This window comes from Nymphalis io, chromosome 7, assembly GCF_905147045.1.
Source record: "Nymphalis io chromosome 7, ilAglIoxx1.1, whole genome shotgun sequence".
Classification (NCBI taxonomy): domain Eukaryota; kingdom Metazoa; phylum Arthropoda; class Insecta; order Lepidoptera; family Nymphalidae; genus Nymphalis; species Nymphalis io.
In genome coordinates this window covers 5,103,105-5,128,261 of record NC_065894.1, presented here as the reverse complement: position 1 = coordinate 5,128,261, position 25,157 = coordinate 5,103,105, and the positions used below count along the sequence as shown (strand labels likewise).

Genomic DNA, 25,157 nt, shown 5'->3' with positions numbered 1-25,157 from the left:
TTTGGTGAACCAGGAGTGCTTTCAAACCAAGAAAACGTGCACCCAATCACCACAACAATCTTTCCAAAATGTCACATAGACTATATATTCTTTAAACATGAAAGCCCTCCATCCTAATGAAATGGGGTTTGAATGAATAATGAAACGATATAAAATATTTATAGCGACAGTAATGATGCATAAACGCAAATCTTATAATTACGAATAGAAAAAGAAAGAAAAGTTGTCAAGATGCAAACATTCCAAATAACTCGAATTGACGCAACATAAATTTTCAAACCCCATGACAAAACATCTGAATCTATAATAAGCGGATATTTATATCTAAGGTATAACATAATAGAAAAACAAAACTATGATATCGATGGACGTCTAAGAACCATCACCGTTCACACTATTCGAGCCCCTTCGCTATAAGGCGTAAAATAGGAATATGTTATTTGTAGCTTGAAACAATTTACCGATTTTCATATTTAGAACAATGACACGATAATTGCGATTCAAACTACAAATATAATTTAGCGCTACTTAAAAATTATTTAAATTGTTCCGTAAACCTTCTATAAAAATAAAAGTACTTCCATAATACACAATAGTTGCCATCGTATTCGATGAATTTTACAAAAATTTTGACACATGCTTGTAATAAATTAATTAAAATATTAAGTAATCGTATATCATCACTACCGTATACTAAACATTTTAATTTCTGCTACTGTGATAAAATTACGGGAGATATCTAAGTACAATGGATTATGATAAAAAGTCCTAACTATTTTTTTTTATATAAAAAGGACCATGCGAATGGTTTATAGTATAATTAATATTGAAAGAGTGGGAATACATAAATCTAGCATTGAGAAGTTCATGCAGTACAGTAATTAGTACATTCCAGAAGAAATATAGCAGGATTAACTATATAAGATTATTATTATAAAATATATTTACCCATAATTGGATCAGGGCGACACAAACACACTTTTCAAATCAACATTCAAAAGGGGTTAAATGGATTCCTCGATAAGCATCTTGACAGCTTTCTTTTAAGGGTTTTTTTTATTTTGATATATTATTTACATTACAATTAACATAAGCAATCGCTATTGTCAAAGAAGGAATTATCAGGTGTAGAATGAATGAAGCTAATCCAAAACTCACTAAAAAACCTTTCAGATAACAAATGTGTTTTACACGAATTAATTTAAGCTCTTTAATAAACAATATAGTATGTATAATGAAAAACTTCTCGGCATATATTGGTTAATAGTTTGAATTATTAATATTAGCTTCACTCAATTTAAAGAAATAATTGAAATCACAAACTCGTCCGTTTTTCGTATTATTTATTTTGTTCACATTGGTCAATTTACCTCCCGATCTCATCACAATTCCAATACGACACTTAAAACTTTTCCACCTAACTACTTAATTCTATTTTCTTAACAGGTCAGCAATATTACATCATCGACCATCCTCTTCTCGATATTTATTGGACGATTTTTCTCGCAATACATCAATGTTTTTAGAAAGATTTTTACTAAACGAATAAAATAGTCATCAAAAATTCTTATACTAGGTTGAGAAATTTTCTTATTTCTTATACCAAAAGGAAGTTCTCTTGGCTTACATCATGGCAGTGTAAATTTATTTGCCAATTAACTATCTACCGTCTATATTTTAAATGCAACATCATAGTCTTCATCAAATCTACACTAACGGGAATAAATTTTAGCAATTTTAAAAATGAGGAAATTAGGTGGATAATTCTGTTGTATCTTAAACTCAAGTTAATTTACTCGACAGGGCTAAAAATATTACCATCTTTTTCTTATGTGTTCGGTTAAAAAGGGATAGCAAAGCTTCTAGTCCTTTCGAATTCAGTTTTAGTACAACATAATCACCACCAACAATTATTCATATCATTTTATGATGACTTTTTTATTGTGAGCTGATTTATATTCTATTTATACAACAACAATTTTTTTTATCACAAAAAATTCCTAAATAACAGTCGTCTTTGGACTTATTTTATTTCGATTATTATTACATGTATGATATTTTATATAAGGATATATATTAAAAGTAGCGTAATTAAGATGTCCATTTTATTGTGAGCCCATTGGAAAGTGCTTGGACTTCCACTTGGATTACCTAAAAAATATTTACTTATATAAATATTTATAATATATTTGCAAATTTATTAATTGCAACACTAGTATGTATCTACAATGATAAAACACAAAGGCATTATAAATACCAACTTAATAAAACTTACCATTAAAAGTAAAATAATCCTAAAAAAATATATGGTCCTGTTAAAACTACACAGATGCGAATGGGTATTGGTCGTTAAATGCATAATACATAAAAAAAACCCATGCAACAAAGCTTTTAGAAAGACTTATTCATTAAAATATCGTATTCTGCTTTAAGACTGTAACGCCAATTGTATGTATCCAAATATTGAAAAAAAAAAATGAAAAACATAATTAAAAAAAATAAGGACTTAAAAATATAAAATAAATGACGTTACAGCGTTAATAACAACGGCAATAACTCTTTGAGCTATATATTTAAGGCAAGACTTCATAACTTTGTAATTTTTAAGCAAAATCTATCTTCAATCGAAACTAAATACAAAACCAAACAATGAAATAGCTGTGGAACGAATGCCTTATAATCTAAAACATAAAAATTGTACTTTTTGTTTAAATAATGTTATATGAAAAATAAAAGCTACAGAAATGTATACAATAAGCTTTACATGAAACAAGCACTAAAATGAAACAGAACATAACGGATTATAAAAGTAAAAAATAAATGATACAAAATTGTTCACTGTAAACGGATCTGAATACTACGTAGATCACAATACTTAGTTACCCTTAGATTTCATTAAATAAAATTTACTTCTTGAAAACAATGATGAATCGTAGCCAAAGAAAAATTCAAATAAGTAAAGGTATATAATGTAGCAAATAAACATTAAAAGACACTGCAATAACGAGCACTTCACAAAATGGAACGTACGAGAATGGACGAAAGCAGAACCAAAACAGAAGAGACAGTATGTAACGCTGTGGAAGTATGAGGGTCGGCTGTGTAAACGTCGTAGAAGCCAGCGCGAAGAGGAATCTCATTATGGTCTTGGTACTCACCGAGAGCAGTTTGAACGTAGAGTTGGGCAGGCAAGGAGAATCCAAGGACATTATGAGCGCGTACGTGCATTCTGTATCTGGTATCCGGGTGTAAGCCTCGTACTTCATAATTGATCGCTTCATAAGATTTTAATTCTTCAGTTAGGCAATCGGATTCACCAGATACACGCCATTCGCCACTAACTTTCAATACCTGTGAATAAAATGTTTTATTAATTGCGTAACACTTTGTACTATCTATTGAATCCTTCAAATATTATACTCGAAATTGATTAAAATGCTTACTTTTTTATATGTTTTTATTTTTTATTTCTTTTTTAAGTTAGTGCATATTTATAATATTATAAAAATAATTTATTTAAGTACTTGTAAGGAGTAAAATAAAGAAAATACTATTTTTTCAATTTAACTGAATAAAACTTTTTGGAAGAAATACTTACCGGGCAGTAGCTAATTTCATACATGTCGATAGGTTCGCCATTATGAGCCGGCACTCTCCATTGCAGTTCATACCTATCCGCATACTTTCCATGAATAAGAGATTCTGAGCTAATCGTTTCCCTCCATTTGGGTTGTTCCGGTGGTGACCTAGGATTTAAAATTAATTACAATTACAAAGATTCATTGACGAAGAATATATAGATTTTTTTTATTATTTTACCTTCTGGGCATAATAACTGTGAGAGGTGCTCCCCAGCTTCCAACTCCTACTTGATTGACAGCCGCGAACCTAAAGTCGTATGTAAACATTGGCCTCAAATTCTCAATAATATACGGAGAATTGACAGACCAAGTTCTATTCATAGCGAGATTCCAATCGAAGTTCCCATTTTCCTTGTACTGCGTCGTGTAAGCCAATATTGGCGGACCCATTTCTTCGGCTGGGCCAACTATATTGAATGATACCGATGTCGCCGTTATTGTTTCTTGTCTCGCCTAAAAGACCGGTTTGATAAATACAATAATATTAAACAAAACTTTTATGTTTGTTAGAGACTTATAAAATTGATATTATTATTGGATTATTGTGACTTCAAAAAACATTATTTAAGAAAAAAAACAATTACCTGTACAACGGGTCCAGGTGGAAAAGCCTCTCGCAATTGAATAATGTGCTCCGCTTCACCTAGAGTATTCGTAGCAATACATTTGTAAACACCGTAAAGGCTCCTATCAAGAGGTGTTACAGTCACATAGCTGATTGGTCCTGAGCCATATATTCTTACATGCGGAGATTCTACCAAGTCATATTCATGGAATCTACAAAGAAACAAAAAATAAATGAAATACTCTTAAAATAAAATACACCTTTTTATATATTATTAAGTTTACTCACTTCCATTTAATAGTAGCATTAGGTATGCTTTCCGCGACACAACTAATATTAACAGGTTGAGAATTCCAGCTCCAAATAGGTACATTTGTCATATGCTCGAATGATGGTTTGAATTGAACTGTAAGATGACCATTTTTTCTCGCTTCGCCACCTACATATGATAAAATAGTTTAATTATAGATAATTAAAAACATAATTAAACAATGATTATCCTGCTGACCGATTTCGGCAACGACAGCCACATTCTAAATAATTATGCAGGTAATATTATAGACCACAAATAAACACTTATAAGCTACATCATATTATAAGAAGTATAATTAAAAATATTATAATTATTAAAATAAAAATACCTTCATTTTCAGCAACACATTCGTATAATCCGTCATCTGTTCTATTCAATTTCGATATGGTTATGACGGCACTAGATTGCATCTGATCTCCAGTTTGTCGACTGCTTGTTTCGATCGTAATTCTACAATTAAAACATCAAATTATTTAGACATTAAAATATGGTATAAGATATAGGGTACTTTATGTTCAACGAAACGTGTGATATTATTACCTTCCATCGTCATTAGGACCATTCAAGAATCGTTCACTGTTGCTAAGTTTTCTAAAACTGATCCGAGGAGCCGGGCGGCCTGTTGCTTTGCATTCTAACCTTCCTTCAGTATTTTCCGCTGATGTGGTATTAAATAGTTCGAAAATTTTCGGTCGTACTAAAACTTCTACTTCTATTTCCGTTTCGTTATGTCCTGCTTGATTGACGGCACTGCAGATGTATTTGCCATAATCTCCTGCTTCCACTCTATCAAATGTCAAAAGTCCTGTGTTTTCGTTGACACTGAACCGTGCCGTTGTTCCTAAGTTCTAAAATAGTAATGAAGGTTAAATTTGTTCAAAAGTTAATAATATATAAAATAAATGAACGGGCATTTGTAGTATTACTTCTCGAGTAGAAGCCTTAATCCAAGAATATGTCGGTGGTGGTTTTCCTCTAGCTTTGCACGTGATTGCTGCAGATTCGCCTTCTTTTATTTCAACTTTAGTTTCACGTTCTTCCATTTCCGGTGCAGTATAAACCTAAAATTTAATACATAAAGAATTATAACAGATCTTCATTTGTGAATAAAATATAGCGTCAAGATATTTTACCTCCAGTTTAATATTCCTCTCAGCTAATTCTCCCGTTTGGATAACTACAGCTCGGCAAGTGTAAGTTCCATCATCACTTTCTTGAACATTATTAATTAGCAAACCGTTGGCATGAATGACATATCTATCACCCGTCAATATCTGTAAGAAGATATATTATTTAATTTCCAAATATTTCGAAAAATTAAATAATTATATTATTATTATTGTAAGTCTTACAGGTGTTCCTTCTTTAAACCAATCTACTGACGGAGCTGGCTCAGCTGTTACTTCACACATTACTTTGAAATCTTTTCCCTTTGTAGCATATTGGTTTTCGTTTGCATTCGTCCAGGTTATAGCAACTGAAATAAAAATCATATATTGCGGATCTGCTTTCATGAAACCAAAATATTTTTTGAAACTGCTTTCAGTATGTAAAAAAGGACGTTTGGTTAGCAACGTTAATATACACGAAACCAATACCAAATGTTTCCAGGACAACGCTCGCGCTGAGAGGCATGTTCGTGTAGGTCGCTTCGCACGTGTAATTGCCTGCCATTGCGGTTGTGATGGACGATATGTAGAGCAACTGCAATTGTTTAGCGGGCATCGGTTCAGTGTAGATCTCTGGTCTAGTACCGGCTCTAAATTATTGAAACAGAAATTAACATACCATTAATTATCAATATTCGATCGTATGTCAATTAACATAGGTCTTATAATGTCAAACATTATTTATTTATTCGTGATACGAAACTTTGAAGTCGTAATATGATATGTTGTATAATATGTATTTAATTTCTTTTAAGGAGAAGAGAAAGTTGTAGTTTATTAAAAATATTTTTCATTCATACACGTGTACAAAAATCTGTTAACGCTTGTCTACGCGTTTATTATTTTGTATATAATACAGGAGTATAAAACAACATTTTTAACTTATTATATAGACATATAACAAATTAATACTAACGCTGCTTCATTTATAATAAGCCCTTTAGGGTCACGCCATTGAGGTTGCGTAACAAGTGCTGGGTCCGGAGCGTCCGCTTGGCAGGTCAGCACCACGGACTTACCCACGGCCACCGTCTGTTGCTTCTGTATCGGAAATATTCTCAGCGTTTGTGAAGAACAGCCTGTAAAGAAATGCAAATATTAACATTCATTTTGAATAAATTCAATCGAGCTGTGATATTATCTTATAAAACAGATAAGCAATTCTAACTAAGGATTTTAAATAAATTCGGATGAACTTTTTCGTAAAATATTTGATTCCGTTGTAACGAAGGGCAGCCGGAGAGGCCCGGTCTGTTTAATTAAGTTTACCGCAATTTATTCTGAGGCACGTGACGAAGATTCGTATTTCGTTGCTATTATTCCTCAAAGTTACTCCGGACTACGACCCAAATTAACTATTAAATTCGCTTTTTAACAACAAAATAATGAAGTTCTAAGCCATATACAAAATATGTTGTTTTATCAGTTTTTATAACAATACTTATATAACTCGTTAATAGCTAACTTTCGCTAAAATAATAGTATTTTAGAGTATTTTAAAGTAGAGACTTTGTAATGAATTATGGGTTTAGATAGCATTATGTATTAGAAAAACACACTTCCCACAACTTTAGATATCACTGGGAATAAGATAAAGCTTAAGACAAACTTTAATGACATCATTGTATTATTTCTTCTACCGCTTTATGTTAAATATAATTAAACATTAATTTACTTCGATTTGTATCGAATGAATATTGAAGAATAAAATTAAAGCGGTTTTTTTGGTATTTCGGAAATACATATGAATAAAATTTATTCATTCAAATTATAATTATAAAGGAATATTATACTTTTATAAAACAAATAACTGAATAGTTAATAGATAAATTTTACAAAAGTTATGCATGTTATGTTGTACTCATACTGCTTGCTGCTTGTAAATTCTTTCCGTTTAGTAAACTTCTGAGACGATGCATAGCAAAGATCAATAGAGTTCGCAAGACAATTTGAGCCTCCTTGAATCCGCGCTCCAAGCTCGAGAAGTTTCTGCTTATTAGAGAAATTTTCAAGTAACATACCTATGCTTAATAATGTAACAAGTACCGTGTTCTGTTAATGAGGTTTTGAATTTAGGCACAAGTTTTATAGCATTGTTATAGCCCAAAATTGTAAAGCAAGAGCCTCTTGGTATTGGAGTGTAACTTATTTGGTTATGAGTAAAAATTTCAAGATTGAATTTAAGCGAAACCTTTTTGTGTATTAATAACGTTTAAATGAAATGTTTCTGACTAAAATATTTTCAAAGAACTGGAAAGTAGAATGTCGAATACAACAATAATAAGGTAGCAATATTTCTAATCTACGCTTAGGTTGCTTGATAGAAATTGCCTTTTAGCTATTGCTTTATAGCTTATTACTATATTGCATTATAGCTTACAGCTATTTATATGACGTACTATTTATACAGTAACAGTACAGTAACAGTAACAGCCTGTTAATGTCCCACTGCTGGGCCTTACCTCCTCTCCCTTTTTGAGAAGGTTTGGAGCTTATTCCACCACGCTGCTCCAATGCGGGTTGGTAGAATACAAATGTGGCATAATTTCAATGAAATTAGACACATGCAGGTTTCCTCACGATGTTTTCTTTCACCGTCAAGCACGAGATGAATTATAAACACAAATTAAGCACATGAAAATTCAGTGGTGCTTGCCCGGGTTTGAACCCACGATCATCGGTTAAGATTCACGCGTTCTAACCACTAGGCCATCTCGGCCATACACGTATTTGTATAAATAATGCATATATTATTTTATTATTATTTACGGTTATTACTAATTTTATATACGATGATCATTTTAAATTTTATGAGATCTTTGTTCGATAAATAAAACTAGCATTCTTATCATAAATGAATAAAAAAACAAATTCAAACTAAATAATGAAAATCATGTTCGTCACATACATCCGCACGACTTATAATATGATATATTAGTATGGAGGATGGTTTCCATTCTGATACAATACACGCTTGTCATACAACTCAAATATAATCTGATACAACAGTTAGCGACCCGGTTTTTTTTTGGAAATTGATCCTTATTACAATGGGTAAGAAACTAAAGGTGTTAGAGTTGCCCACCGTACTGTTATATTCTATGAAGGCAGGCACGTAGAATTTTTTACCACTTTTTAGGTATTCAGTGTGCGTACCAAGACCCTTCCTTTTCCCCGAGTTTTCCAAACAAACTGCGCTCGTTGCATTTTATACGAATTGTACACTTTATAGAGGAAAATACTGACTACAACTCGTATAACTCCTGATTTCTTAAAACATGAACATCTCAGTAAAGGAATAAAACAGTAGAAGCACGACAAAGTTGATAGACATAACTTATATCCAAATTTAAAAGAGACGTAAGTGCCTTTATATATTGACTCTGAAAAAAATTTACTTGAATTAATATATTGAAATAATTGTTTTTTTATAAATGTGAAGGGAAGGGGAACGTAGGAAAAAACTGTGATAGAAATAAAATTATATTCGCATATAAAACAGCGTTATCCATTATTATGAATAACATAACTTCTGTATACCTAATCTGTTACATAATTATAGAAATATGAAGTATCAAATACAAAACATGAATTATATATTTATATTTCTAAGATTATTTTCTAAAGCTCTAGCCACAATAAAATAATCACCAACCTTCATCAATAGCTTACAACGAAGTCTATTCAGGCACAACCAAAATTACATTCTGTGAGGGGAGATTGGGGAGACCGTGGACAATTTTACCAATGAGGGTAGGTACATGCATAGGCTGAATGAATGTTGCATTTTGATTCTTATTCTTAAAGCACTATGATACATGTTATATGAAAGTTACTTAGTGTACAATTGAAATAAGCGAGCGTCGGATTAAAGGGTTTGTAGAAAATTTGTGTGCTTCGTAACCGAACCATCACTAGTTGAAACCCTGCGCGGTTTTGAATTACCAATTACGTTTATTCTGGATCCTAACAAGGCTTTTGAGTCCATTAATAATAGTGACAGTCTGGCAAATAGGCGGTTTCGTTTGTGGCCGTAATAAATTGTAGAACAAGCTAAAGGATTATGTTTATAACACTTGTCAAAATTAATTATGAAATGAAATATAATATATGAACAATGTGAACATTTATACAGGTTTTACACCAGCTTTTATACCAGCTGCTGTTCCCCTTACTTCACTTTCGTTTAAGATACGAATATAATACAAATTGAGATATGTAATTACTTACGAAAAATATACGCACACATATATGAACTAATTTTAATTAAATTTTCACATAAACAAAATAACAACCAAAAGAGGAAATGCTTTTTAAAAAGAGCACGTGGGACTGATTACTCGCAACGGAAGAGAAAAGTCAGAACCGTTTTAATTTGAAAAGACGCAAATCGAACCGTTCACTAAAAATCAACATTTAAAAGTCACGCATTAAAGTTTAACTTCAAAATTATTTTATTCTTCGAACAAACGTAACAATAACATTTACGCTAGAACTTTTCTTTCAGAGAAATGGCTCCTTAAACATAATCCCTCTATTTTGAAGAAAACCTTTTTTCAATCCACCTTTAACCTAACAATAAGCCAATCTCACACCGATGAAATGAACCGTAACAGTTTCAGGTCTGACGGAGACTTCAGTGACTCACGTCTCTGTGGAAATTACTCATACAATCCTGGACACAAGGGAATTTGAACTGTTGTATGTGTGGAATTACTATGATACGTGTAGATTACGGGCTGTGTGAACCAGTGATGTTGTAACGTGACTTTGATGTTAATTTGTATTTAATGAACAATTTATTAATAACTCTATAATTCTAAAATTACTTTAATGAAAAAGACTTACTAAATGCTTGTACTACTTCTTCAGCGCTTTTCCAACATATCAATAACAATATTGACAAATAACAATATTGACAAATATTGTTATTAATATTTATATTTCATAAATAGTCAATTTATTTTCAATTCTTGGTCGGATCATCCGTTCGATCGTTACTGCTAATCCTTATGGATAAAGTATTGTCTGTAGTCTGATCTTTAATTATTTTTTCTACTTTATCGTCAGAATATTATCTACTTTATACGAAGGGCATCGTGATTAATTACTCCGGCATTATTTCCCAATTAAGCCCACCTTCCCCTAACGTACTGTCGCCCGAGGGACCGGCGGCAACATGGGTACGTCTTTGCAGATGAAAACAAGAAATCTGTTGTATTATCGCTTAAACTTGGATTAGATCACAAAGGTGGAAAGCACCTAATCTAGTGTGAATTAATACGCCCTTGTTCCACTGATCTCGCTTTGTTTGTAAAGCTTTATAAACGAATACGATATTAACTTATCCTTATATATTTATGAGTATACTAGCGGCACCGTGATCAACCCGAGTTAAGTGTCGCTGCTCCTCCTTCGTCAGTTGTATACTGATCTTATATAGTCTAAAACATTTCTCAATAAAAACCTATCGCAAACATATATCTTCAAATCGGACTGATAGATTCTGAGATGTGGCCATTCAAACTCTATAGCTTTAAATAGTGGAATAGTTGTTATAGAGTACGACTAAATTAATAAATTTGATCATTTTAATATGAAATTATAACTTAATACATGGAATTCATATCAAAACAATGAAAAAATCAAATCAAACTAATTAAACTGGTGGTAGGGCTTTGTGCAAGCTCGTCTGGGTAGGTACCACCCACTCATCAGATATTCTACCGCAAAACAGCAATACTTGATATTGTTGTGTTCCGGTTTTAAGGGTGAGTGAGCCAGTGTAATTACAGGCACAAGGGACATAAAATCTTAGTTCCCAAGGTTGGTGGCGCATTGGCTATAAGCGATGGTTGACATTTCTTACAATGCCAATGTCCAAGGGCGTTTGGTGACCACTTACCATCAGGTGGCCCATATGCTCGTCTACCTTCCTATTTTATATAAAAAAAAAAACAAATTTTTATAATAAAAAAATGTCAATTTAATGAATTTTCTACGGAACACAACATACAGCTTAATACTTCGCATAACTATTAAGCATTCTAAATTAAAAGCGATTATAATACAAACCCAAGTTTATTCTGTTTGACTTCAATATCAACCTTATTAAATGGGCAAACGTTGAGGGAAATGAGATAAATTATTGTTGCGGATTGATTGCGGGGGAGTCTTGAATTCCTTAGAACTATGACTCATGGACCCGACATTTAATTTAATAGCGACATCTCGGTTAAACATTTCGGAATAACTCGTTCGATAACAATATATTGCAATTAAATTTACAACGCGTATTGTAGAATTAAGGAGATAAATATTTGAAACATGAAAATAGGCATAGACTGAAAATTGCTTATTAAAAAAATTCTAAGAAAATTTAAAACAACATTTCCAAGGTTTTTCCATAATTCAATAATTTTAATGTTATGAAATGAATAAATGAATATGAAATCAATAAAATTCCGTGATATAAATAATCTTATTAAAATATATTAATAGAAGTAGTTACTCGTGTCGGAGTAATTTTTAAGTTTCTTAACCGAAGAACCTTGCTTGCTTACGAGATTTTCCGTTTGGGTTCTATTTTTAAAATATATTTAAAATCAAAAGAACATCATCAAAGCACTTTAATAGGCAACAAATGCTTTAATCCAATTATGTAAGGAAATTCATGAGTAATTTTCTCCTTTGAAACATCTTAACCCTTTTGTAGACTGTGCCATCAACATAATTTATGAATGTATCTAAAGTACGTTACGAATTCTTTAAACCAAGTGTTTAAGTATTTAGGATAACCATTAACGACGCTATTACGTGTAATGAAAACCGCTTCAGTCGTAGCAATAAATTCTCTCTTTTACAGTTTCTCTACGGACGAACATCGGAAACTCCCTCGCCTTCATTATCAGTTAAACGCAAGGGTCCTCCGTAAAAAAAACATTAAAAGCCCTATCTAAAAACTCGCTGAGTACAGAGGCGTAACGAAGTGGAATCTTAAAACAATAGCTAAATACAAGGGTCAGCCTTTTCATAGCATGCTCCTTGAACTGGAGATCACTCAATATGTGCTGAATTCGGAAAATTTTTACGACGAACATTTTAGACCGCTTTATTGCGTTTGAAATTTATACTGTCCCAGGGGTGCTATAAATTTTTGTTGAATTTCCGAGAAAACAATTCACCTCTCCCGGTTGTTATTGAACCCACATGTAAATGTTTGTAGGGAGGTTGAGTAAGAAAATTTTCTTCCAAATACCTACAGCACCTAATCTACGTTTGGCATTAATTAGTTTTGTTTGCCGTTTTACCGCCAGCACCCTTTAAATACGAGAATAGGTAGCAAATTGATCCAATTTCACCCCTGTCTACCCCGCAGACCATTAATTACTGGCTAATACCTAGCGAGCTTAACCCCTGGAAGCCTAGTTCTTGGGTTAGAGCCCACAAAAGAGAAATATGATTGCATTTTTATAAATTTATTTCTGCCTTTATACGTACGTGAATTTGTTCCGCCTTTCAAATAAGGTTTTAAAATTTGGAAGAATAAAATTGCCTGTTATTCCTTATACAAAATTTTATATTTAATTAAATGTTCTACAAGATTATTTCGTCAATAATACAAATTTATATACAATACGTTCGTAATCAATAAAAAAACAACAATATGTATATATTAATTTATTTAAACAGATTACACATTTATAATAAATTAATTCGTAATTTGATATGTGCATATATAAATATACGTGACGTGTTACATCATTCAACGGAAGCATGTCCTCAAGATGATTCGTCTCTCGACCAATAAACCACTGATCCAATCTTGCAAGTCGACACCTACACACTGATTAAATTCAATTTTAAAGCACAATTTCTGATACTAATAAAACTTTATTCATTTTTTTAAATATACCTACACATTAGTTGTATATTTCCTATTTATCTTTAATACCTATTAATTTATCTTCAATAATCATTTATCGTCGATGTTATGTTCTATTATGTTGTATGTATGTTAATAAAGTTCACACATATTATCTTGTACTTTATATTGCGATTCCATATAATCGCCATTGTGACAATGTTTTGTAATGCAAAAGCGGAAAAATTCATTTTTCTTGAAAATTTTACTCTTTTGAGCGACATCCTGTACGCTAGCAATTTACAAAGGTGATCCTTTATTTAAATTTTCATGTACTGTTGTGGACATAAAAGGCTTTTATCCTTAAACGTTGAGAAATTGAATGATCATTTTTATTCAAATGCAGCCTAGATTACAATCATATATAAGTCTTTTTTTTTTTTTTTTATAGAATAGGAAGGTGGACGAGCATATGGGCCACCTGATGGTAAGTGGTCACCAAACGCTCTTAGACATTGGCATTGTAAGAAATGTCAACCATCGCTCATAGCCAATGCGCCACCAACCTTGGGAACTAAGATTTTATGTCCCTTGTGCCTGTAATTACACTGGCTTACTGAACACATTACCAAGTACTGCTGTTTTGCGGTAGAATATCTGATGAGTGGGTGGTACCTACCCAGACGAGCTTGCACAAAGCCCTACCACCAGTGTCTTCCGCACTACTACTTTATTTATCAATTAAAGTTTGAACTAAGTATTTAAAATTCTCTGACCGTTGTTGCTAATGTAGACGTACATACATAGGTATAAAAAGGAATCCGCAATAATCACGTTGGCGTCAACCATGATTTGTATTCCGCACCTCCGACGATCCGTCTGGCCAGATTAATTATCGGCTCGCACCCCTCATGTTTGTAAATAAGGCTAGCTGACTTTTCAGTATAAATCTTAAACATAGCAATTTATATTGGAATAAACCAGACTTGTTGGTATGAAGACGTACAAAAACATATAAAACGTAATTTCCTCTGTAAATACGGTTAGCACTTTGCTAGAGTATCGTTGGCACAAATCTAAACATAAACAAAAACATTGAATGTAAATGTTGTCATCGAGATGCTCGAAAAGCCGATCGCTCCGACTTCAATCACGCACTGTTTGCGAAATGTTACACAGAAGGGTGTCTACGTGATACGCGTTGCAGCAAAAATATTAACGCTAATTCTTCCAAACATTAGCTAGATGTACACGTTTACTCGCGTTATAACGCTTTGAATTAACTAGGATTATACACGGATAGACGGAAACGTAACGCTAACAAAGCACCTAGCGTTGTTGAGCGCTCCAAAGGATGCTCGTGGACGGCATAACAGCCATAATTTCAGAGAGACACGTGACAACAAACTCTCATGAGAGTAAGCATACCATGAAAACATCTCAACGCGTCTAATTATAAGTGAAATATCGCAATGAAAATAAACAGTTCTAAATTTTGGAACACGTAAATTTTAAAAGTTAAATACGTATTTAACGTGGACATTATAACTTACAGTTTCATAGTTTTATACATTTAATACATATTTTACTATTAAAATTTCAAAAACAAAATGTACAATTCTATTTTAATATACAGTAAAACACTTATATAAACATTTTTTAATTTAAAAGAAAAAAATTTATTAAACTCCGTTAAGTTTAAAGCGTAAAAAATACGTAACATAGTAGTAGCGGGATATTTATATTAATTATAATTTTCTAAGATATGATTATGAGATTTTAATTATTATTTATAATTAAAACTTTCTTTATGACATAAAGAATAATTCTTGACAAGCAAGGAAATTGTGTTTGATTTTATTATTTCTAGAAACAATAAACATATCTAATGATACAAATATATCGGTCTATATTACCTTATTTGCAATAGGAATTTTTGATCGCATTATTAATCGGAATTACATAGAAAAAGTTGTAATTGTAAAAAAATGATGAGTTGTTTATAGACAAATTACTTTTTAAATAATAATTTATTATAGATATGTGTGCAAGTGCATGTGTTCGCGTTTGTAAGTTTGTTTGTACGTGTATGTGCACATTACTTATTACTTTTAATTAATTATTTTTTAAACAATTTTATTTTATGTGAAAACATGAAACATGTAGATTATTTTCTTTGATTACAGACCACATAATTATAGAACTTCATAGTCGCTGAATTCAACTCTTTCGCTGAATATAGTTTAAGCGATGGCAGCGCTTATTTACACAACTTAATTACTATAGACTTACCCGAAAATACACTCGACAATATGAACAAGGAAATTCGAATGAGATAAAGCAAAATGTTAATAATATTTAGATCACTTTTATTAGTAAAATTATACTTTAATTGAATTAATTTTATATGATTTTTAACATATTCATTTTACATAACATATTTATTATATGTTTTTTTCTTACACAATGTTTGTGAACTGTTATTTCAATTTAAGGGTTAAGAAATATAAAACGCTTGAGGCACTAAAGCTAATGCTCTAATGCGCTTCGTACCAGGAAAGTGGCGAACCCGAATAATTTTCCAATTATATTTCCCTTCCAATTTTCCAAGGTGTCGCCCGCGGCACTCGTCAAATGCAGCCTTGAACTTATTATATTTAAGCACATTTGATATCAACCTTAACTGTTAGATATAAAACTTAAAATCCTTTAGATACTTTTAACCCTCTGAGAATACGTTGGGCAAGGCAGGTAGGTGACGGTTTCTATAACAGTGCGTAAAAATCATTCAAATGAAAAATTCGTTGTTAATTTTTTTTGACAAATAAACTTCATATTCATTTATAAGCCAGGAATGTGTTTTAAATTTAAATTATTTTTGTAACGAATAATAATATTATCAAGAACGCCATTTGTTGTATGAAATAAATACAATACTATATTTAAATCACACACAGCAACAGCCTGTGAGTGTCCTTTTTGAGGAGAAGGTATGGAGCTTTTTCCACCACGCTGCTCCAAAGCGGGTTGGAGGAATACACACGTGGCAGAATTTCAGTAAAATTGGACACATGCAGGTTTCCTCACGATGTTTTCCTTCCACCTTATGAGATGAATTATAATCACAAAGCACAGGAAAATTCAGTGATGCTTGCATGGGTTTGAACCCACAATCATCGGTTAAGATTCGCGCGTTATTACCACTGGGCCATCTCGGCTCTCTCTATATTTAAATGTTAACTACTTATAGTACAGCATTATATTTCTGGTTTATCTGTGTACTGTCACGTATAAAGTATGGAATAGATTTCAGTTATAGCTTACACCTTGCGTAAGCTTTAAAAATGCTTTTTTTTACCAGAAAATTTAAGATAACTTAGAAAGTAAAAAAGTAAAAAATATCATACATAATGAACGGAGCACGGTTTAAGCATTAAAGTTTAGCTAAAGTACAACGCAGAAACTACTTTTATGAAAACCGAATCATCACGTGACATTACAGATAATTAACTCGAATAGAAATACTAAAAAGAAATAAAACTACGGAAATGGTAGATAATAACTGTAGTTTTATTTTTAAAGTAAATCGATTTATTTTTAAATTATAGACGAGTGATACATACGCTAGAATAATTCATACGCACATATATAATTTTCTTACTTTCCAATTTCAAAATTATAAAAAATTCTCAACACTTTCATTAAAGTATATTTAAGTAAACTTTAATAGATTTATGAACTTCGTTTCTAATTTATGTTTATTTATATCCTATTTATATTTATTATGTAATATTATTGGCATAAAGACAGTTCTTGAAAAATACATGTGCGCCTGTCTCTGACAAAATGAGTACCGGCTCAGAAGTAAATAGTATCTTCAGTGTTAAATTTTAAACTCATTAAAGTTCATGTGATGACAAATAATTTCTCCTCGTATATACTCTTCACAAAAAATAACGTATCATTTTAATATATTCTTAAACGAACTGGATATCTTTAATTGTTTAATGATATTTATTATTTTCTTATCATTTTTGAAGCAAAATGTGTGTTCGAGATTCTACTAACATTGATCATACCTTGCTGCACAACGGATGCATTGATTTAGCGAAGTCGGAATTAACCTTATTGCCTTCGGCTTGATGCGTACAGAGACAGACAAATTATTATTGTATTAATCTGTACTTTTGTTTTTAAATCTTTACTAATAATATAAGAGATGTACATATATTATCTATGTATTCATCATGTCTATGAAACAGGCACGTATAATTCATATATTAAACAGATGAAACTGTGGGTTACCGCTCATTTAATAGTCTTTCTATTAAAACTCTAAAGCTAAATAAATGATATGACAAAAATATTTCGATGGGAATTAATGAAAAATTGCCTTAAAAAATTATCGGAAGGCATCTTCAAAATTCAATCCAAGTTAGATCGAAGGATAAAAATGCTCATTAGTATGCTTTGAATGTTCTTCCAAATGAATTCTAATGAAGTTAATCTCGAATGAGGGTCCTATACCCCCTTTTTTAATTTATTTCCAAGAGCCCCTCAGGCTACTCGATGATAGCTTTTATTGCTTTTCGAAGTGGGTCACCAGAATTTTTTTAAATCATTTCATGTATCTGACAGTATATAAATAACATTGGTTAGAAAACAAAAGATGAAGGCAATGTTCTTTATTTCAAAATATTTAACTTTTAGTTAGTTTAGTAAAATTGCAAATACAACGAGTTAATTTTGAGAAAACAATTCATTCATCCACTATAATAATTTAATTTTACAATATTTATTCTTGTTACACGACTTTACCTAAAAATATTTTGCGGTCGTGATTAAACAAGTCAAACAATACATGTATTCTTCTTTCTAATGTCAAATCAATGAAGACAGAAAGAGAGAAACCATTGTTTAACCAAACATCCTCTAAACCGGGTTAAGTAAGGCCCTTAATGTTTTAAATGTTACAAGATAGTTTCAATTTAAAGCGAGTGAAACTGCGACGCGCAGTTTTATAATAATATTGTGCAGTATGCCCTTCTGAAACGCTACATATTTTAGTATAAACTTTATTTATATTGCTTCAGTTGCTTGTTTCAGCTTTTTTTCATATGTTCCAATTATAAATGTTAGAAATTATCTACGATAGAAACAGAGAGAACAAATGTAAATATGTCACAAAAAATAATACAAGGAAATTATTAGTTATATCCTCTATATATTTTGTAGGTCTTAAAAATTATACGACATAAAAACAACCAATTTTAACAATATATATGTCTCCATCAGCAGAGCTGTTTGGTATCAAAGTGTAGGATCACGTACTCCGTAATGAACTGACACAGACTGCACGTGACGACGTCAGGAGACTCGCAATTGTTTGTTAAAGAAAGTTGGGGGATGAAGGACAAATTCTTACGAATTGTTACTATAAATGGACATTTGTCTATTTTATACATAACTAACTACCCATATATATATGTACATACATATGATGAAAAGAAAAAAGAGTATTCATTTAATTGTTTATGATTATTATACGTATGTGTAATAATCATAGACAATTAAATCAATATTTATGTATCCTGTGTAATTTATGTTTATTGGTGGTAAAACTATTGGTCAATTTTTAATTAAAACGGTGTAAACTTTAATCGTGAGATATAAGAGAACAATTTTTATCACAAAAAATAAGGAAGATTGTGATTTTTAAATATATTCAATATCCATATTATAAATGTTACCAGTCATATCGTTTTGTATGAAATACTAATAAGATAACCTTTTTAATCTGCATCTGTAGGTTTTGCTGGGCGAGTTCTTGAACATACAATTTCAGTAGAATTGAGTTATAAAGCTTTTACTTACTAGCTACTTAGCTTTTACTTTTTTTTTAGGGTTAGACTTTTTAAATACATAATGTGTAATACATACAATTGGAACCACTGTGACGTCGCCTGATCGTTTTTCGCCCAGAAAATATGAATTGCAATTCAAAAGTGGAAATACTGCAAGCATTCTTGCGACCATTCCACGCGATCTTGATCTATGCAGTAGCTACGTATTATTAATTTTTGACTTGTATCTATCTATATTTGACCATATCCATAAATAAATATATAATTTTACTCATATACTCCTTAATACATACTCCTTAATGTAAATACTTTCATGTTATTAATTATATATTACTACACGATTACAAATTGGTGGTATAATAATAATATCCTGGAACATTTTTCACGCACGGCCATCTGATTCCAAATTAAGCTTATACAGAGCTTGTACTATGGAAACCAGACAACTGATATACTGCTTTTATTTCGTAAATACATACTTATATAGATAATTACACCCAGACTTAGGACAAACAGACATGTTCACGCACACAAATATCTTTCCTGGGTGGGAATCGAACCCACAACCTTCGGCGTGAAAGGCAAGCATCCACCAACCACGCCAACCGGCTCGTCGTCTCTTTATTACTCTGTTTCGTATATAGTAAGCAAATTATATTTGTCTATGTATATTTTTTAAATAAAATTTTATTCGATTTAAAAATTTACTCTATTTCCCGATCCTATGTGAATACATACACGAAAGACGATGCTACAGGTAACCGAGACACAAAGCTCCTTTGCACTATACACGCGATTTCATTTAAGTCTACTTTTCCATCTGTCATGTTCACAAGACGTAGTATAAAGTGTTTTCTATAGCAATTGTGTCCCATTTTATATATGACTTAGATCTTCTCTTTAAGCTCGTTTATTTATTTTTATGAGGTATAATTAATAAAAAAATACATATAAAAAAGTAAATATAATTACAGTAATAATTGTTATTTTCATTATTATAGTTATTGATATTCTTTTTTATAATCTGTATAATGTTAATGTTATATATGTTTATTAAAAATTCAGAAAATCTTCTGGGTTTTTTTTCATATCAGTGACATTCCAATTTGACGGAGTTATTGAGGGCCAAAACCGCAATATCGAAATCCAAAATAAAGAAAAAAAACAGTTGGGCAAGAATCAAACCTCATGAATGTCAAACCTTCTTAAATTTGACATACATACATATAGATGACTGTGTTTATTGTGGGAAATCAGGTTTTTTTATTTTTTATTTTATATTTGAATTTAATTTACTTTTAATTCACTATTTGCTTATTGACTTAGAACATATTTATATGTCTGTAGTCAGACAATTTGCTACAGCGAGTGTTTACTTAACCCTTGTATTGTCTACGTTTTTTAACAATTCATGGTCAGATGTTTATATCAAGGAATTAAAAAAAGGAATCAAATTAAATTCACTCGAAACCACATTATTGTCACATTTAGAAGATTTTATTAAAAAAAATGTAAACATAAATAGTACCTATAACAAAACCTTTACATCTTACTGATCACTGACTGCAATGTATAAACCGGCTCTGGCTGCTGTTCTCAAATGCGCAGATGATATAGATAAAGTGCACAAGTGTGTTGTGTGGTGTGTGTGCACCTGTGCAAATATTGGTGCGTTCTATTCCCTCACTCTCATAATCGGATCGGGCGGCAATCCGCTATGACTTTTTAGTTTTTTGTATATCACTGACTGGTACTGATAATTTCTTAACTGAATAATCCAATAACATTTATTGGCCCAACCCAGATTTGAACTCGGGAACTTTAAATAACCTTATAAGATAACACCTAGACCAACGAGACAGCTTTTTTGTTACTCAGAGCAGAGAGAAACTATATTTATGTAAACGATGCTGCTTTTAACAACAACTACAAACTATTTACTAATTTTATTAACAAAACGATATTCTTAAAAAAGACAAACATTAACTGTTATTTTCTTTTGCCCAAAAACAGCAATAACTTTTTATTGTCCCGAACCGTGACTTAACAGATGTCAAGATTCGCAGCCCTTGAGCTAGCTACTACACAAGTGCTACAATTACAATAGTCCAATGTCACATATTTGAACATATCTTAAGCATCTTGTAATGCTCTTAATCCTTTAACCACAGTTGCACAAACAGATATTATGCAACAAGGCACATTCGAGACTCGTCCGAAAGTCCAACGGGCTCAGGTGTCCGCCTCTCTTACCTAATTTGTCACTCGAGACCGCCACACTACCCTCGAGATTGAATATACTATAAAATATTGTTTGTATGATGTAGATGGATCGTTTAAGGCAAAGGCGAGACTACCCTCTGTTTTATCTCTGTTATTAAATTATGCACCATTTTCAAATTGTATCTCATTTTGTTTATGGAAAATGTAGCATTTTTAACTTATTTCTTTTTCGCTGTTATTTATGTTTTCATTTGACGTTCTTAGTAAGTAGTAACGACGGTGGAATAAAACAGAAAACATTTGCCAATTCGTATGGATTTAATCTAGTACATTCTGATTAATGGGGTAAAATGACGAATCAAAAGAGCTTTTAAGAATTTAATTAAATGAAGTATACTTTGTTTTTTTTTTCGTGATAGATTTAGTGGCACTCATCAATTCTTCTAGAAGAATTTTACAGAACTTTGACTATGTATTACTGTTCAAATCGGAAATTTGAACTTTGACTATGTATTACTGTTCAAATCGGAAATACTATGTATGGCTCCATATATGAGCCAGTTTAATTACAGGCACAATGGATATAACACTAATGTATATTATAAAACAACAAAAATAACTCACACAGATACTTACATTTATAAAGGTTTAGAATTATTATTAATAGTACAAAATATAAACGAGTTCTCAGCGTATAAGTCAACAGAATTGGAACTAAAGCCATCACTCGTATTAAACGCATTCCCGTAGTTTTTTGCCGGTCGGAAATCCTAGGAGCTCTCAAGTCTCACGGGCAACGCCTGTTTCTCATATTTTTTTGTCCAAGCTTCCGTTCCAAGCGTACCGTGTGCATTGACTCAAATAGCACGTCATTTAAACTTCGAAATATTGACTAATTGATGCAGATAAGGACAGACAAAAACATAAAACAGGAATCTTTGAATTAAATTTTCATAATTAATAATCTACTGAATTTTTTAAAAAGCTTATGAGATTTTATTTGAAATATACTAATTAAGTATACACTTAAAATAAATTTATTAATATAAATATTATTTTAAACATGCACTACATAAAAAGTAAACTGAATATGAATATATATTACTATAATTGGGTTATAATAAATCTCCATAAGTTAATAAATCAATTCCATATAATTATCTAACTTCATAAAATCTTTTGTGTTCGAGCGTTAGTGAGAAATACTTTCGAATGCTCGAATTTCACAATGGTATACTAAAGTTACTGTTTCCAATATCTCACTTTCTAATTTCGTGTACAATTTCGCAGATATTTTAGATTACATTTGATTGAGTGGAAGAACGGTTAAACGACTGTTCCATGTTTCGCAATCATTGAATATCGGTGCTCTTTTAATACCGTTATTTTTTAATAAAGATCAGATTGGCTATTGTTACCACTTCTTTCAAGTTTATAAGAAATAATCTATTTGATAAATATAAATGGCAATATAAGCAAGAAATAATTTAGTAAATATTTTTGTATTTCGGGAAACGCCTTTACCAATTTAGAAGGATATCTATGTGCGTTTACGTGTATGTATATATGTATGTTTATTGGTAATCACTCCTTTTGTTTCGCTATCTTGAGAACCAGATTATAACATCGACGGTTAACCAATGTCTGTTATCTGATGCGTAATAACTGTACCGCGCGTTAAGGGCCGATATGAACCTGTGATTTGAACATATACTATGTACACTTAAGATCGCAGGTTTAAATCTGGCGAAACCGCTATATATATACATGCTTAAATTACAATTCATCGGGATTACTGCGTGTGTTCGGATGAAATTCTACCAGTTGTACATCCATACGTGTATATCCATAAACCATTCCTTCTCAGGATAGTAGAAATTTGCCCTGCAGGACATTTATAAAATACAAGCTATCCGGCCTGGCTTCGCACGGGTAGAATAAAGGGCTGCATAAAAAATTTATATCGTAATACACATAACTCTATAAGTTTACGCGACGCGCGCCTGGCTTTCAGTCGGTATATTTTTATCTGACATCTTCGACCATCATTATTATATTTCAGCCATTTTGCACAAGACTTTATTGAAATATACACCATGAATCACTCCAAAGGTGAAAACCATAGGAAGAACCATTCGGTAGTTTTGAGTTTATCGCCTTCAAACAGACGCGGTGGAGGGACTTTTTTCATAATATGCCAATACATATTGATTAATGTAATGATGTTGCTGAAGTTTATACGTAAACTACATAAATAATACTTAGGAGCGTTTCATGGGATTTTTTTAGTGTAACCAGCATGCATTTTTAAATTCACTGATAAGTAGGAAGTACTATAACTTGTATGTAATACAAAAATACTTTTAAATGATTCTTTAGTTTCGTTTTTCCTTTGCTATCCATAGTCGTTAGCGTTGCGTGAAATTAAATCAAGGAATGTAAACAGCTTTTAAGCTCGACGTTGCGACAGCTTGATAAATTGAAAAATTCGATTCAGGGAGAAAATTCAGACAAAAATACCTAGTATTAAGTAATTAAGATAAATTATTATATGTCTATGAATGGATTATTTAATAAAAAAAAAAAAACTATGAAAGAATATTTAATATCTTTAGTCGATATTTATTTGAAGTACGTTTTAATGTTTATTTTGATAAATTAACCTAATAATTATGTTACTTGAAGAATTTTATAATTTCTTTCATAATGTATAAAATAACTTTATAAACAAATAGTACTTTTATATATACTCTATCCAAACAAGCTCAACAAACGCTCATGAATCCTCATTTAAAAATATAATAAAGATCAAATATTTTCAATAAATCTTATATACTGACTCCAAGATCTTTATCATCTATTGAATCTTGTATAAATAACAAATATGTAAATACATATAGACACTGATAATATATTAATAATAATAATAATAATATCCTGGAACATTTTTCACACACGGCCATCTGATCCCAAATTAAGCTTGTACAAAGCTTGTGCTATGGAAACCAGACAACTGATATACTACATATACTACTTTTTTTTTTTTTTTGTAAATACATACTTATATAGATAATTACACCCAGACTCAGGACAAACATACATGTTCATGCACACAAATGTCTGTCCTGGGTGGAAATCGAACCCACAACCTTCGGCGTGAAAGGCAAGTGTTCTACCAACCACGCCAACCGGCTCGGCGATATATTCTCATGCGACATCCTGAATAGCCCTAAAACATTTATACCTTTACACCTTTAATTACCCTAATATGTATCTATTTATACCGATAACGATAAAAACCATGAAACGAAATTTAATATTTGAACTGACTCCGTATATAAGGTAATCTTTATATAAATAGAAATAAGGTTAATCTTTCTCGAATCCACACACTAGTTAGTGGAGAAACACTTTATTTTATCTAAGGATGTATTTGCTCTCCGAATATATGTGTAATAGAGAAGTTCTATTTGATACCGAATAATCCAATTGAATTGAATGATACTAATTACTTATAC

The 25,157-nt window shown here is 31.4% G+C and overlaps 1 protein-coding gene across 3 annotated transcripts in view; it reads right to left on the bottom strand.

Annotated features, from left to right (window-relative positions):
- LOC126769384 (fasciclin-2) overlaps window positions 1-25,157 on the bottom strand; it is a 111,896-nt gene that overhangs the window by 4,939 nt on the left and 81,800 nt on the right. For 2 of the 3 annotated variants that reach the window (XM_050488127.1, XM_050488128.1), the window contains exons 2-13: window positions 6,605-6,767; window positions 6,118-6,278; window positions 5,872-5,996; window positions 5,653-5,793; window positions 5,446-5,580; window positions 5,060-5,367; window positions 4,848-4,969; window positions 4,495-4,645; window positions 4,226-4,418; window positions 3,820-4,094; window positions 3,599-3,746; window positions 3,159-3,351 (exon numbers count right to left, since the gene is read on the bottom strand). In XM_050488127.1, the coding sequence (XP_050344084.1) occupies window positions 3,159-3,351; window positions 3,599-3,746; window positions 3,820-4,094; window positions 4,226-4,418; window positions 4,495-4,645; window positions 4,848-4,969; window positions 5,060-5,367; window positions 5,446-5,580; window positions 5,653-5,793; window positions 5,872-5,996; window positions 6,118-6,278; window positions 6,605-6,767 (2,115 nt within the window). Of the gene's footprint in view, window positions 1-1,326; window positions 2,152-3,158; window positions 3,352-3,598; window positions 3,747-3,819; window positions 4,095-4,225; window positions 4,419-4,494; window positions 4,646-4,847; window positions 4,970-5,059; window positions 5,368-5,445; window positions 5,581-5,652; window positions 5,794-5,871; window positions 5,997-6,117; window positions 6,279-6,604; window positions 6,768-25,157 lie in introns of those variants that run through there. The other variant, XM_050488129.1, reaches the window with a different exon arrangement.